Here is a 16,613-nt window from a genome sequence, read left to right on the forward strand (position 1 = left end):
TTCAATTCAAACTATACTGTCTACTCTTCAAAGTAATTAACGGTACTGCACCCACCTACCTAAATGACCGCCTAAACCGTAACCTTCCAACCAGAACAAGAAGAAAACTGACATCATTCACATACCCACCACTCAAGGGTACTCACCGCAAAAAGCTTTATGATAGCCTCCTGGCAACACATGCTGCAAAACTCGAACCTTCCATCACCAGATTGTTAACCACAACATCAGACCTCAAGACATTCCGTAAAGAAATCAAAACACTGCTGTTCAAAAAGCATATACAATCTACCTAACCTCCCTCACCCCATCCCCCAAGAAACCAAAACACTGCCGTCCAAAACATCTTCCGATGTTATTAAGTCTTTACTATCATTCTGTTATTAAGTCTCTATCCTCAAACTGTATTCTCTATTGTCATGTACCATCCTGGAAATGTCCAGTTCTCTTCTTATGTAATCCGCTTTGAACCGCAAGGTACAAGCGGAATAAAAATCACTAATGTAATGTAATGTAATGTAAAGCAAGGGATTTTCCACCCTACCAGGAAAGACGGGGATAGTGACCAACCCTGGCAAGGTAGTATGGGTATATCCATATAGGCAGTCTGAAGACCAAAAAAGGCTGGTTGAGGAGTTAGTGCAGGAAATGTTATCGTTAGGGGTGATAGAACCCTCCCAGAGTTCCTGGTGTAGTCCAATTGTTATTGTTCCTAAGGCAAATGGGACTCCCCGTTTCTGCATTGATTTTCGGCAGGTGAACGAGTTATCCCAATTTGATGCCTTTCTGATGCTGAGGGTTGATGAGCTCTGGGACAAGTTAGGACAGGCCCAATTTCTGACAACCCTCGACTTGACAAAAGGGTACTGGCAAATCCCCCTCACAGAGGCTGCCCGGTCTAAAACGGCATTCAGTGCCCCACAAGGATTATTTCAGTTTAGGCGTATGCCTTTTGGACTGCATGGCATGGTTGCAACATGTCAGCGCTTAGTCCATGAGGTACTTAGAGGCCATCATAAATACGTGGATGCTTACATCGATGACATTGTGATCCATTCTGTCACCTGGGAGCAACATTTAGCACATTTAACAGCAATTTTGAGGTCTTTAAGAGAGGCTGCGTTGACTATAAATCCTAAGAAATGCTCCATAGGACAGCAAGAGGTTAAATATTTAGGATATATTGTAGAGCCAGATAAGACCTGTGGTGGATAAAGTCCAGTTATCCACTTTCTGGTTACAAAAAGCAACTAAGAGCCTTTTTAGGTTTGATCGGTTACTATAGGAGGTTCATTTCCCATTTTTCATCACAGGTGGGACCCCTTACAGATTTGTTGAAAAAGGGTAGCCCAGAAACTTTGAGTTGGGAGGCCCTTGGTAGTCACGCTTTTGAGACCCTCAAGGAAAATTTGTGTACACAGACGGTTTTAAGAGCCATTGACTTCACTCAACCCCTGATCTTTTAGACTGACGCATCAGGTACAGGGTTAGGGGCAGTCCTGAGTCAGGAATATCAAGGGGTGGAACACCCGGTACTTTATCTTAGCCGGAAGCTCCACCTGAATGAACAGAAATATGCCACTGTGGAGCAAGAATGGCTGGCTGTAAAGTGGGCAGGTCAAACGCTTGAGCGTTATTTACGAGATAGAGAATTCACGTTAGTCACAGACCATGCCGCTTTGAAGTGGTTGAATACCATGCGTAACAGTAATGCTAGGCTTACACACTGGTATCTAGCCTTTCAGGTGTTCAGGGTCAGGACGACATTTCTATTAAATCTACACCGATCCAAATGGACACAAAGATTAAACTTTTAGGAGTAATCATCGATAAAGACCTTACCTTTCACGATCACATAAGTTCAGTGGTTAAAATTTGCTTTTATAAACTACGTATCATCCGATCTCTCTCATCCATCCTTGAAACTAATTCAATCACTATCCTGATACACTCATTAGTAATTTCTCATCTTGATTACTGTAACTCTCTTCTAAATGGCCTTCCCCAAAAAGAAATTCGTCGGTTACAACTAATACAAAATACAGCAATAAAACTTATCCATAAAGTAGGCAGATACGACCATGTTACCCCTCTTCTAAAAGAAGCACATTGGCTCCCTATTTCTCACCGCATCACCTATAAAATTATCTTACTATCTTTCAAAATAAAGCTCTTTCATTTGCCATTATTCCTTGACAAACTTCTCATTCCCTACAGCTCTTCACGCACTCTAAGATCAACTGATCAAAAACTTCTATTTATCCCCACTATCAAAGACTTCTACAATACACGTAGAGTAAATTTCGCAGTAACTGCCCCTACCCTCTGGAATTCCCTGCCACAGCAACTCCGCGATGAATCATGACTCGATAAATTTAAAACAGATTTAAAAACGTTTTTATTTCGCGATGCCTTCTCATTCACTTAGAGCTATCTTCCCTAATTACTAAAAATAATCGCTTTCTTTAAAGCGCCCCCTTCCATTATGTTTTATCCTTACCCTACTATCTCCAATTTCTTCTCAAATATGTAACTTCACCCTCCCTTCCCTTTTATCCTCACCATCTAGTTCGTCTTGTGATGTTATATGTATATACACAATGCCTCTTTTTTTTAGTTTTGTATAATTTCTCTTTCTTTTAAACATATTGTTAACCAGCCAGATATTAACTTGATGGTTGGTATATCAAAATTAATAAAACTTGAAACTTGAAACTTGATCATTCAGGGAAACTAAATACTAATGTTGATATATTGTCTCGGATCTCTGAGAACACGGGGGGGGGGCTCCCCAAGAACAAGTGGTAGTCATCTCTTAAGCGTGGGGGATTATGACATCCACTGCTAATAAACAAGAAAAGGTATAGGAACATATTGCCCTTATGCAGAAGAGCTGACCAGATCAGCAAGCTAGAACCTGATATCGCTGACTACCACCAGTGCAGCCAGGGTGAGTCAGTACGTAACAAGCAAGAAGATTTTATTCAGCCCAGAGCCTTTGTCAATCCATTTAAAGGGTTAAATCCCAGATTGCACTCTGCTCCTGTAAGGCAGAGACAGAGAAACGCTGTCCCTGAGAAACAAAGCTGAGGAGAGAGATCAGTCTCACCCCCCTATCAAGACTGAGGGGTGGGGCTGTGAGCTCTGTAAAGAGCAGAGAGTGAGTGAGCAGAGGGAGAAGCAGGCAGGCAAGCAGCCATGCATGGAGAAATCTGAGCTCTTACCCCAGCCAGACAGCAGCAGAAATGGAGATTAGGAGATGGAAGAAATCCCTTCCTTTCCAGTGGAGGAACAGCCCAAGAAAATGGAGTTTGTGAATACTCCAGTCATGGTAACAGAGTCAGGAACTTATGCAGAAGCCACGGACATAAGTTGCTGTAAAAGTGAGTTGTTGGGATTTTGAAGCTGCCAGTGTTTGTGCTAATCTGAGTTTTGAATTTTTGTGTTTGAAAGTGGCTGCTATGGAAAATTGCCTGCTAGGAGAGTGTTTCAGTTAAAACCAGTAATGGAACTTGGAAGCTGTTTAAACTGCATAAGGAAAAGCCCTGAGGTATATTTTTTCTGTGATTGCACTGCATTATGTTCTGAGTGAACCAGCTGAGAAGTGGTTGGCATGGCAACAGCTGGAGAAAGGCTGCTTGTTTAGAACGGCACAGTTCTTACTGAAGTGCTTTGAGCTCTGGGAATAATAATCATTCTCTGAGGTCTATGGGAGTATCCAGGGCATGTTGAATGCAAAACTGTTTGTGACAATTTCTTATGCTGCTTGTGGGAAGGACTCCATTTTGAAACTTTTCCATGGGACTTACAAAGTTGATTAATTAACCTATACTTAAGGCTGTCCTGGTGAAGAGGATTATAGCTTATACTTAAAGTCCAGGAGCCAGCAATTGAACTTTCAGATATTCTGACTTTTACTGAGAGCCTGGGTTTATTGACTACAGTGATATCTTGGTTTACGAACATAATTCGTTCTAGAAGCATGCTCGTAATCCAAAGTACTCGTATATCAAAGCACATGTCCCCATAGACCATAATGTAAACTGAAACAATTCGTTCCACAACCAAGGTTTACTATGGTGGCCCAGGGGTAGGTGGGTACCTGTCTGTGGGTGCTGCAGCCCTTGCAGCATGGTGGTTTCCTTTCCCCGGGGTCCCCGTGCGGCTCTCCTCCCTCTTCGGCGATGCCTTTGCCGTTAACCAGCGCCTCCCGGCTTCCGATTCAAGCCGGCCACCCTTCAGATGCATGCGCAGGACTTCTGCACTCCCCCGTCAAGCCGGCGCCACTCCAACAACATGCGCACCACATACAAGCACGCAGGAAACCACCACGCCGCAAGGGCTGCAGCACCCACAGACAGTACCCACCCACCCACCCCTGGGCCACCCTAGTGAGAGCTCGTGTAGTGAGTCAACACTCGTTTTGAGAGACGAAAGTTTGCCGAGTGTTTTGCTCATCTTGCAAAACACTCGCAAACCAAGGTTCCACTGTATTTTCTTTTGTGCTTCTTATTTTTTTTCAGGAAATTGTTTTGAAGTATTTTTGCTTTGTAAGATAGTGGTGAGTTTTAACCACAATCTGGCTTTTGGCCAGAATAAAAGCTGGAAACCTGCTTTGTTGTCTGAGTCCTTATTCTCTCAGAAGAATATGAAATACTTACCTACAGCCCTATTGCGGGCAACAGACTTTAAACCTGAAAGGTTCCCTAAGTCAGTGGGGACCACACCAGCTCAATATTTATTATAGTCACAGGGCCTGCTGTGCTATCCAGTACGGACTGTGACAAAACCTAACAACATAACTGTTAAAAAGAATCTTAAAGGAATGAATTAGCCAATATACAATGTTGCAACATTAACGCCCATAATGTTGTTTATTTTTAAAATTTATACCCTACCAAAAAACTAATGCCCCCTTTATCAAGCTGTGTTAGGGTTTTTATCACGGGTCACTGTGGTAAAAGCTATGATGCTCTTAGAATTCCTGTGAGTGCCGGAGCTTTACTGAAGTGACCAGTGATTTAAAAAACCCTAACACAGTGGTTCTCAACCCTGTCCTGGGGACCCCCCAGCCAGTTGGGTTTTCAAGATATCCCTAATGAATATACATGAGAGAGATTTGCATATAATGGAAGTGACAGGTATGCAAATCTCTCTCATGCATATTCATTAGGGATATCTTGAAAACCCAACTGGCTGAGGGGTCCCCAGGACAGGGTTGAGAACCAATGCCCTAATGCAACTTGATAAAAGGGGGCCTAAGCAAAGTACAAAATACAAACATATATAAAATAATTCACAGAAATATAATATTAAAAGAAAATATTTACTAATAAACCTAAATATAAAAAAATTATTCTAAAATCATATAATAAACCTGCTGTATAACCACCATTATCAAATATCAGAGGAAGCTTAAATAATAAGATGAATCTGCAAAAATTTCTTAAATTGCAACACAGTAGAGCAAAATGCCAATGATCTGGGAGTTTATTCCATAACAATGGACCAACAATTGAAAAAGTTGTTATTTCAGTTTCCACACAATTTAGGGAATTCAGTTGCTTAACATTCTCAGATCTCAATTGTCATGGAGGATTGTATAGCTGCACTGCCTATGATAGGTACCATGACACCACATGATTTAAAATTTGATAAATCAATATCAACATTTTATATTGTATCCAATGTGCCTTTGGCGACCAATGAAATTGCTTAAGCAATGGGGTTCAGACCTGACAATGTAACTTAGCCATATAAGACATTACCATGACCTAACTTGGATTATTGTTCAATTTCTTGCCTTCATAGACCCAGGGATCACTGCAGCAATATTTGACTCTAACAAATTTGTACTCTAACAAGTACAAGATTTACACTGTTTAAGGATTAATAAGTTAGTAGTCATGAGAAGAGACTATGGCATATACTTATTCATAGAAGTAATATTTGTGGTTTTGAGTAATGGTGTAGTATGTAGTAAGTCGTTTAATGGCTGCCGGCTTCTATTTAACATTTCTTGTAGGTGACCACCCACTGTGTAGCATTCCAATCGAAAATATTCTAGCAGTGGAGAAATTAGAAGAGGAATCATTCAAAATGAAAAATGTGAGTGTTGTCACCTTTCGTTTTCTGTCAAAACTTTGCTGTTGACTAGAATTTCTTGCATATCTGTTTCCTTCACCTTTGCAACAAGACATTTACTCCTGGCAGAATTCTGCGCAAAATATTTTAAAACTCTGCAAAGTTCATTTGTAGTGTTTTGCATAATTTATTCCCATCAAAAGGCCTGAAATTCTTTCCTGCCTTTTCCTTTCTCTGATTCCAGCCTCCTCAGTTTTCTCACTCACTCCAACTTCAGTTCTATCTCTCTCTAAATCCTACAGCATGCAACACAGACAAAACCAGCCTATAGGTTTAGTTATTTACTTTTTTTCAGAATTCTCAGATGGCTAATTGGAGCATTCAACTTTCAAAGTTCATTTTATAGCCTGCATTTTCATTGATCAAATTTTTCTTAATTTTCTAAATTAATTTGTCTTATTTACTGTCTTTCACTGTATTTCACAATTGAAATGTCACTAGATGTATTTTATTTATCCTATATAGAATTTCATCATTATCTCATATTGCAAGTCACCCCTCCTGACATGACCATGTTTCAAAACTCTTTCTTTAGAATCAAGGTACCCAGCATAAATATCATATCTAAAAAAAGCAGCAATTGTCGCAAAACTGAAGATAATCTTCTAAATTCTTCCCAAATATTTCAGCGCAAGACTTATCACATTACTCTGATGCATTACACTCCTGCATTGCTCATCATATTCACAAACAATTTAAAAATGTCAGTGTTAAGATTAGTCTTGGGGTAGTTTGGGGCCTATATAGGCTATAGGAAAGTTAAGTTAAACTTGGGCTTTGCTACATAGTTGTTCAGACCAGGCCTGAACTGTATTTTTTTTTTAAGAGAATTAAGCTGTCAGCATTATTGATCCAAGCTGGTATACTGAAAAAAACATTGCAACATGGAGCAGGATTGTTTATTCTAGATGAGATCATGGGACAGAAGAACCGGTGAGGAAGGCCATTTAGATCATGATGATCTGGGACAATTATGCACACCCATGAAAGTGGTCAGAGGGCAGGTCTTCTGAGACTCCCCTTTAATGGGCCTAGCAGAGAATAGGTTGTGTATGCTTAAGCTGACCTGATTTTTGAATCAAAGGACCAATTCCCATGAGTTAATCCTCATCAAGCTGGACCAGTCATGAACTGTCAAGCTATTGCCATGTTAGCCTGTGAACAGCCAATGACAAGACTTACCATTAATGGCTATATAACAATGGGTTTCTTGGACATTAAGGAAAAGAAGGAGGAAGAAGAGAAGTAGAATGAGACTGTGAGAGAGAACTAGTGGAGTCCAGCCCTGCAGAGTGACTGGAAAGATGTACCATGAAGAGAAATGCCTTGCCTGGAAAGGGGGGTTGGGAACGACAATCTCTTCCTGGGCAGAGGTGAGAAATGCTGCTACAGTGAGATTCTGTTTTAAATCAAGAATCTTTTTAGAGCAGTACTATTCTGACAGCAACTAGCAAAATTCAAGTCCATTCACTAAACAGGGGGTAGGTTCGAGTAAATACATAGAATTGACTATGTGGACTATGTAATTAAACATTACATCTTACTGAGACACAGAGATTGTAAATTTCTATATATTTCTTTAAACTGATCTTAATTAAGATTGTTGTTCTGTGTTACTATTGATTTAAGTTAAATAAAGCCAATTTTAAATCTCAAGCACCTCTTGTAAGTACATATAAAGTATTGCACTGAGAAGGAGTAAACAGATCCCATTACAATTCAAAAGCAAAGGTTCTAGACTTAAAAATACTGACTTCGTTCAGATGGAGGATTATGTCAAGGAATTGTTGTCTGGATGGGAATGTCTGCAAAATGTTGACAAACCTCTTTGTGAGGTAAGTAAAAGTAAGAGGAAAAGAAGGCCTCTTTGGTTCTCAAAAGTAGTAGCTGAGAAGGTAAGGAATTAGAGGTTAGCTTTTATAAACTACAAAAGATCACAGAAAGAGGAAGACGGGCAAAAATATCTGGAAAAGTTAAGAGGCTGGTCGTGTAGTCAGGAAAGCAAAGATGCAAATGGAAGAAAAAAATAGCTGACACGGTAAAATGGGGAGACAAGACATTTTATAGATAGTGATAGGAAGAAGTGCAAAAGTGGTATTGTGAGACTCAAAGGTGAAAGGGAGAAATATGTAGAAGTTGATAAAGAAAAGGCTGAATTGCTTAACAAATATTTCTGTTCTTTGTTCGTGCTGGGAGCGGGGCCATATAAGACAAACATGAATAGGGATCGAGGAGTGGTAGACCCTGATTGATTTTCAGAGGGTTGTGTTCTTGAGGATATAGCTAAAATAAAAGTAGACAAAGCGAAGGGGCCGGATGGTGTACATCTGAGGGTGCTGAAGGAAATTAGGGAAGTTCTGGTGGCTCCACTGACTGACCTTTTCAATGAGTCTCTAGAGTCGAGAGTGGTACTGGAGGAATGGAGAAGGACGGATGTGGTCCCTCTCGCCACAAAAGTAGAAGTAAGGAAGAAGTAGGGAATTACAGGCCAGTAAGTTTGACTTCTGTGGTAAGCAAATTAATGGAAATGCTTTTAAAACAGAGAATGGTAAAGTTTCTGGAATCCTGTGGATTACAGGACCAGAGGCAACATGGATTTACTAGAGATAGGTCTTGTCAGACAAATCTGATCAATTTATTTGACTGGGTGACCAGAGAATAGAGGGAGTATGCTAGATATGCTATATTTAGATTTTAGCAAAGCCTCTGACAGTGTTCCACACAGACATCTAATAAACTGAGCGCCATTGGGCTGGGTCAAGAACTGGTTGAGTGGAAGGCGATAGAGGGTAGTAATCAATGGAGATCGCTCTGAGGAAAGGGATGTTACCAGTGGTGTGTGCCTCTTGGGCCTGTTCTTTTTAACATTTTTATAAACTATATTGCTTCAGGATTGTAGAGTAAGATTTGTCTCTTTGTGGATGATATCAAAATCTGTAATAGAGTAGACACCGAGGATGGTGTGAATATCATGAAGAAAGACCTGGCGAAGCTTTTTGGCAGCTAAAATTTAATGCGAAGAAATGCAAAGTCATGCATTTTGGCTGCAAAAATCTGAGGGAACAATACAGTTTAGGGGGTGAAGAACTTATGTGCAATAAAGAAGAGCGGGGCTTGGGTGTGATTGTATGTGATGGTCTTAAGGTGATCAAACAGGTTGAAAAGGTGACGACGAATGCTAGAATGATGCTAGGGTGTATAGAGAGAGGTATGGCCAGTAGGAAAAAGGAGGTATTGATGCCCCTATATAAGACTCTGGTGAGACATTTAGAATATTGTGTATAAAATTCTGGAGGCCGCACCTTCAAAAAGATATAATAAGGATGGAGTTGGTCCAGAGGAAGGCTATTAAAATGGTGTGTGACCTTTGTCATAAGACATATGGGGACAGATTTAAAGATCTCAATCTGTATACTTTGGAGGAAAGGCAGGAGAGGGAAGACATGATAGAGATGTTTAAATCAAAAATTTAAAAAAATGTCACTCCCCAGCAATGGGTTACCACAATAAGATCTAACATTAAGATTTAAAACAGGTGGAGAAAAAGCCTCAAAAACTTATATCATGTAGCAATCTTTGATGATTTTTACATAAGTACATAAGTAGTCGCCTCCGCCGGGGCAGACCAGGGGTCCATCCAGCCCAGCGGTCCGCTCACGCGGCGGCCCATCAGGCATATTGCCTGAGCAGTGGTCCCTGACTAATTTTATACCTACCTCTACACTTATCTCTAAACCTTCCAGTGCTCTTATCTGTACCCCTCAATCCCTTTGTCCTCCAGGAACCTATCCAGGTCTTCCTTGAAACCCTGTACTGTGCTATTTCTTATCACGGCCTCCGGAAGGGTGTTCCATGTGTCCACCACCCTCTGTGTGAAAAAGAATTTCCTTGCGTTTGTTCTAAACCTGTCCCCCTTCAATTTCATCGAGTGACCCCTTGTTCTTGTGGTTTCTTTCAAATTGAAAAATCTGTCCTTGTCAACCTTTTCGATGCCCCTCAGGATCTTGAAGGTCTCTATCATAGTTGGCGTTCTTATTGTCATTGGCAAAAAACTCACACCCGTAAAACAATGTTGAAAGATTTAAAGAGGGAACGACCCACTACTGTGCACAGTAATAATTTTTTAAGTTTTCAAATAATTTTTAAATGTTTTTAGAAATTGTTTATAAGTTATCAAGCTTCAAACTATAAAAAAGCTAAAAAGCTGAAAAAGGCAGAAGCAAACTACTTAGCTCTGGCGCCAGAGAACTCTGCTAGAAGGCAGCTGCCGGTATTCAATCCACTTCTTCTTTTCAACAGCATTCCTCAGCCTCACACAGTAAGCTCAAAAGCTCCCCGACAGAGCTAAAAGACTCCAACAAGCACTCGTTTCACCAACATTCATTTGGTTTCTTCAGGGATTCTAAATCAGCTTCAGAAAGGGTGGTAGATGCATGGAACAGTCTCCAGGTAGAGATGTTGGAGTCAGAAACTGTGTCTGATTTCAAGAAAGCCTGGGATAGGCACGTGGAATTTCTTGGTTGCTGTGGATGGGCAGACTGGATGGGCCATTTGTCCTTTATCTGACATCATGTTTCTATCTTCTGTGTTTATCTCAGTGAAGACATTGCATCGCTTTGGTCGGTAGGGTAGATATCAGTTACCAGCATCCAGAAGAAATAGTTAGCTGGGGGGGGGGAGGCTGGAAACTGTTCTCATCTTCTTCCTGATTGTTCCTGCCTTGATCCTCTCTTCTCCCATCATTACCCTCCCTACGCTAAAGAAGATCACATCAGCAGTTTTTCTTTAGTATGTAACTTCTGCATTGGGCATTCTAGCACTTTCAAGCTGATTGGCCCTGCAGTGCCCTGCCCCTTACTCAAGCAAAGACTTCCTGTCATTGTGGAAGTTAGTGTTCCCAGTTGGGCAGTTTTCCAACCAAATTGGGCTAGTTTTTAAGCCCAATGGCAGGAAATAAAGGGCTTTGGCAAGTGGCAGGTGTTTGGGCTAGTTTATTCAGAAATTGGGCTTATATTGGGTGGGTAACAGGTTTGCTGGCAGCTTCCTGATTTTTTTTTTCATTGGTTCTGCCGCAGCATGATGCGCCAATCACAAATGATCTTAGGGATTCTGAGGTTATTTGGGATTGGTCCATTGTGCCCCAGCTGATCCAAGGAAAAGTCACGAGACCAGAACAGCCATGCACTGGAGCAGTGAGCATGGCAGCTGGCAGGAGGAGGTGAAAGGAAGACTGTTTCAGCTTGGGACAGACTGCGGCAGAGGGAAAATGCAGCGGAGACCATGAGTGACTGCTAGAAATGATCCAGCATCAGCAGTCCTCTGCAGATGGTAATTAACTTCTAAAGTTAGACCGGGAAGTCCAGGGGGATGCCAGACAAAGATAGAAACAAGAGTAAACCATACTGGCCTGAGGGGGGAGGGGGGCCAAGGACAACAGCCCTTTTTGCCCTTGTACTTCAAGAAGGGCCTTTAGGGCAAAAAGGGCTGTTGTCCTTGGCCCCCCTCCCCCCTCAGGCCAGTATGGTTTACTCTTGTTTCTATCTTTGTCTGGCATCCCCCTGGACTTCCCGATCTAACTTTAGAAGTTAATTACCATCTGCAGAGGACTGCTGATGCTGGATCATTTCTAGCAGTCACTCATGGTCTCCGCTGCATTTTCCCTCTGCCGCACTAAACTAAGAGGGAGGGGGGAGATGAAGGGGAATAAATAATGGGCCTGAAAACAGAGAAGAGGGAGAGAGATGGTGGACAATGGAATGGAGGGAGGAAAAAGAAAGGGAGAAAAGTTGGACCCAGGGATGGTGTGGAAGGAGGGTGTATAGAGATACTGGATAGGAGGGTAGGTGGAAAGAGAAAGAGAGAGATGGTGTACCCTGAGGTGGTGGAGAAGGAGGGAGAGAGATGTTGGATGAAAGAGTAGTTGAGAAAAAGAGAGATGGTGGGTCTGAGGTTGGTGTGATTCATTGCTGCAGCTACTCTTTGGGCCACCGTTAGCATGACTAAAATAAACATGCTGCCTGGAAGCTTTCCCTCTGCTACTGCTTCCTGTCCCCACTTAGGAGGAAGTAGTAGCAGAGGGAAAAATTCCAGGTCGCTGAAGACAGTGTGCTTACTTTATGGTGCCGGCAGCCTGAAGAATGAAAGCTGCCTTATCGGATCCCGTGGAGGAGAGGAATTCAGTGGGGTCGCTGGGTGATCACAGAATGGTAGTCATTAAGAGAAATGCTGTACTGCGGGGATGGAGAAGAAAAAACAAGAAAAAGATGTCAGACTTCCGAGAGAGAGAAGTGAAGGGGAGGACAGAAATGCCAGACTGTGGTAGGGAGGAGGAGGTGGAAAGGAGAGAAGAGGAGATGTCAGACCACAAGAAAGGAGAAAGGAAACAAGAGAAATGTAGGACTACTGGAGGGAGAGGGAAGGAGAGAAAGATGCCAGACTATGGAAGGGGAGAAAAAGGTAGGTGAGAGGGGGGAAGAGAAGCATAGGGAGATGTGAGACCATGAAAAGGGAGGAGGGAAGGAGGAGAGATGCCAGGCTGGGAAGGAGAGATGTCGGACAACCAGAGTGGTGGAGAGAGGGAGGAGATGGCGTGAGTTGAAAGGACATGGTTTTCTGTTAGCACCAACAATAGAAATAATCAGTAGTAGTAGTAAGAATATATAGCCATACTGGGTCAGACCAGTGGTCCATCCAGCCCAATATCCCATGTTCACAGAGGCCAATCCAAGTCACAAGTACCTTGCAATACCCCAAATAATAGCAGCATTCCATGCCACTGATCCAGGGCAAGCAATGGCTTCCCCCATGTCTGTCTCAACATCAGACTACGGACTTTTCCTCCAGGAACTTGTCCAAACCTTTTTTTAAACCAGCTACATTAACTACTCTTCCCACATCCTCTGGCAATGCGTTCCAGAGCTTAACTATTCTCTGAATGAAAAAGTATTTCCTCCTATTGATTTTAAAAGTATTTCCCTGTAACTTCGAGTGTCCCCTAGTCTTTGTAATTTTTGACTGAGTGAAAAATTGATCCTCTTGTACCCATTCTACTCTACTCAGAATTTTGTAGACTTTAATCATATTTCCCCTCAGCCGTCTCTTTTCCAAGCTGAAGAGCCCTAACATCTTTAGTCTTTCTTCATACGAAAGGAGTTCCATCCCCTTTATCATCTTAATCGCTTTTCTTTGAACCTTTTCTAGTGCCGCTGTATCTTTCTTGAGATGAGAGGAGACCAGAATTGAACGCAATACTCCAGGTGAGGTCGCACCATGGAGTGATACAGAGGCATTATAGCATTCTTGGTCTTGAAATTATCCCTTTTTAAAAATAATTCCTAGCATCTTGTTTGTTTTTTTGTCTGCTGCCGTACATTGGGTGTTAGGTTCCTTCATATTGTCTACAATTACACCCATCTTTTTTTCTTTGGCGCAAACCCCCAAGATGGACCCTAGCATCTGGTAACTATGATTTGGGTTATTCTTACCAATGTGCATCACTTTGCATTTATCCACCTTAAATTTCATCTGCCATTTGAATGTCCAGTCTTCTAATTTCCTAAGGTTTGCTTGCATTTTTTCACAATCTGCATGCATTTTAACAACTTTGAACAGTTTAGTGTCATCTGCATATTTAATCACCTCACACGTTCCATTTTCCAGTAATAGTAGTAGCAGCAATGGGTAACTTCTTCCTCCTCTGTCAGCTCAGACCTGAGGGTTTCTTTTAACTACATGGACTTTGGCCGCCGTATAGCCCCATAGTTCAAATAAACATTCAGGTCTGGGCCAGCAGAAGAAGAAGTGACCTGTTCCACAGCCACTGGTAGAGTTTTGTGCAAGTGTAATTATTTTTACACCTTTGTGCAATTACCTTTGTACACACCCTCTTCTTTAGGTCATCAGTATATATATATTCTTTTTAATATGATGATGCCCACCTTGGCTGCTTATTTTGATCATCTTCCTGGTTTTTTGTACTTCTGTGCCGATGATATACTTTGCCTTTTGAAGAAAATCACCCTGCATCTGCTTGGCTTTTAGACCACTATTTTCTGAAGATGGAGTGGTGGGCTAGTACGTTCAAGTTGAAACTTAACACTGGTGAAATAAATATGCTGCTGTTTTTTGACTCATTATGTCCAGAAGTTTGAAGAGCTTGTTGTTGGGTTTTTCCTGAATGTTTTATATTTGGGTTTTGGTCTTTTGTACACCAATATGAACTGTTTGGGATATGTGAAGTGTATAAATAAACATTTTGTATTTCTATGAAGCATTTCTGTAATAAATCAGAGGGATTTCCAGTGGCAATTGTTTGAGCTACTTTTGGGCTACTTTTTGCCAAGAGTTTGACTGGAAAATTTTTTGCCATCTGGCAACCCTGGTGGAAGTTAGTGTGAGTGAGGGTCCAGCACTGTAAGACCTCTCAGTCAGGAGTCTAGCTAGGTTTTGACATCAGGGAGAACAAACCTTTTATAAAACAGTTGCTGGTACAAGGTTGATCTGCATAAGCACTGCTTTATTCAAGGTGGAAACAATTTTTTATTGATGACAGCACAGAAAACAGAGAAATAACAACAGTCAACATAATACATAACTCCCCCCCCCCCGGCAACCCCTCTCTCCCCCAACCCCCCTCCCCAGTGAAGCAAGACAAAAGGCAACAAACCAAAGCAAACCAATGTTCCAGCTATAATCAAAAAAACCCACCCGTAAAACAGACTAGAAAAAGAGATACAGAACAAGTACCCGGTCACTTGGGTAGCAACATGGAGAACCAATACAACAAGTGTGTTCTCTACTGCAGCTGAACCCTCGCCCCACCCACTCAACCAGAAGTAAAGAAATGAAAGATAAATTCCAAGACCCTGGAGTCTTATGGGGACAGGCTCGAGAACTGTCCACCCAGCCTCATAATGTGGCGAGCCAGGTAGTACAAAGATTCAAAATAAAAGATAGAAAAACCTTCTCCCCAAGAACGAAAAACAATAAATTAAAAAAGCCCCAAAAGGAACCAGAAGAAAAAAGAAAAGGAAAGAAAAAAGAAAGAAAGAATGAAAAGGGAAAGGAATCTGCATCTCTCGTGTACCCCCCATGAACCGCTTCAACCAACCCCCAATGTAACAGATCAAAGGACATTAAGTATATCAATTTGAGCCCGGGGACTCAAAGATTGAATGTAGGGGAGCCAGATGGACAGAAATAACTTTGTCTGCCTAGGGGTAGTACGTGCCATCTATGTTCCAATAATAAAAGGGAATGAAGACGATTGTGCCGTTCCTAAAAGGAAGGAAGGGAATCTCCAACCCACATGGAAAGCACTTCTTTTTTCCCCAACACTCCCACTTTCCTTATAAACAGTCACTGCCCATGTTGAGGAAGACAAAAAGCCTCGTATTTATCCAATAATAGCCCTGCAGCTGATAAGGGGATACGCCGGTTCAAAATGCTGGCAACATATTCAGTAATCCTTCTCCAGAAGATCCTAATTTTGGGGCATGTCCAAAAAGCATAAATAAAAGAGTGGGTCCCCAAATTGCATTTCTGGCAACTAGAAGAATTACTATAACCTAATTTATGCAATCGTTCTCTAATAAAATACGCCTTATGCAAAACTCAAAATTGACAATCGCGAAGATCAGCATTAACTGAGATTTCCGGTATACGACTAATCAACTTCGAAAAATCCAGGGGAGTGACCGCGATACCAACCTCAAAACTCCAATATGTACATAAAGAGTCACGGTCCACCCCAGGGACCAAACTTTGAAGAGATTTATACAAACCCGAAAACCATCGTCTAAGAATGGTTCCACAAATTCACTAAGTTTCTTAGCAATGGGAAACAACAGATCCTGACGATCCAAAGAGCGAACATAATGTTGCAGTTGCTTATAGGCCAAAAAATCCCCCAGTTGAAAATGATAAGTTTAACAAAAATAACCCCAAGAAAACAATGTACCATCTTCCTGAAGAACCTGGGAAAGCGTCCGAACTCCCACATGAGACATTCTGCGAAAACTAAAAAGCGTAGATTCCCCAGAATGGGTAAAATACCTGTGGCACGACTATTACCTCGCCACAAAGTAACCAGCTCCACCCAGGCCTTCCGAAGAGACTGCAATAATAGGCTAGAATTTGCCGAAGAAGGCAATGCAGTAAACGGCACCTGAAGAAGAGATAATATACTCCAGGGGGCCCAAAGAGCCATTTCAAGAGCCTTGGGGGTAAAATCCTGATGATCTGAAAACCATTCACCCAAAGAACGCAAAGCACAAGCCAAATTGTAAAGGCGAAAATCGGGAATACCCAATCCCCCCTCGACCAGTTCCCTAACAAATATTTAAACGCTAACCGCGGCTTTTTCTTATTCCAACAGAACTGCGAGAACATCGAGTGTAAAAGACGTATATCCCTTGTGTTCAACCAAACTGGTAACAGCTACAAGGTATAAAGCCATTTGGGAAATAAAG

The 16,613-nt window shown here is 41.7% G+C and overlaps 1 protein-coding gene across 1 annotated transcript in view; it reads left to right on the forward strand.

Moving 5' to 3' along the window:
* The window catches only part of RASA3 (RAS p21 protein activator 3), a 501,637-nt gene that overhangs the window by 465,877 nt on the left and 19,147 nt on the right, over window positions 1–16,613 (forward strand). The window contains exon 20 of the mRNA XM_033949099.1: window positions 6,026–6,108. Coding sequence (XP_033804990.1) covers window positions 6,026–6,108 — 83 coding nt within the window. The remainder of the gene's footprint in view (window positions 1–6,025; window positions 6,109–16,613) is intronic.

The sequence above is a fragment of the Geotrypetes seraphini genome, chromosome 6 (assembly GCF_902459505.1).
Source record: "Geotrypetes seraphini chromosome 6, aGeoSer1.1, whole genome shotgun sequence".
Classification (NCBI taxonomy): Eukaryota; Metazoa; Chordata; class Amphibia; order Gymnophiona; family Dermophiidae; genus Geotrypetes; species Geotrypetes seraphini.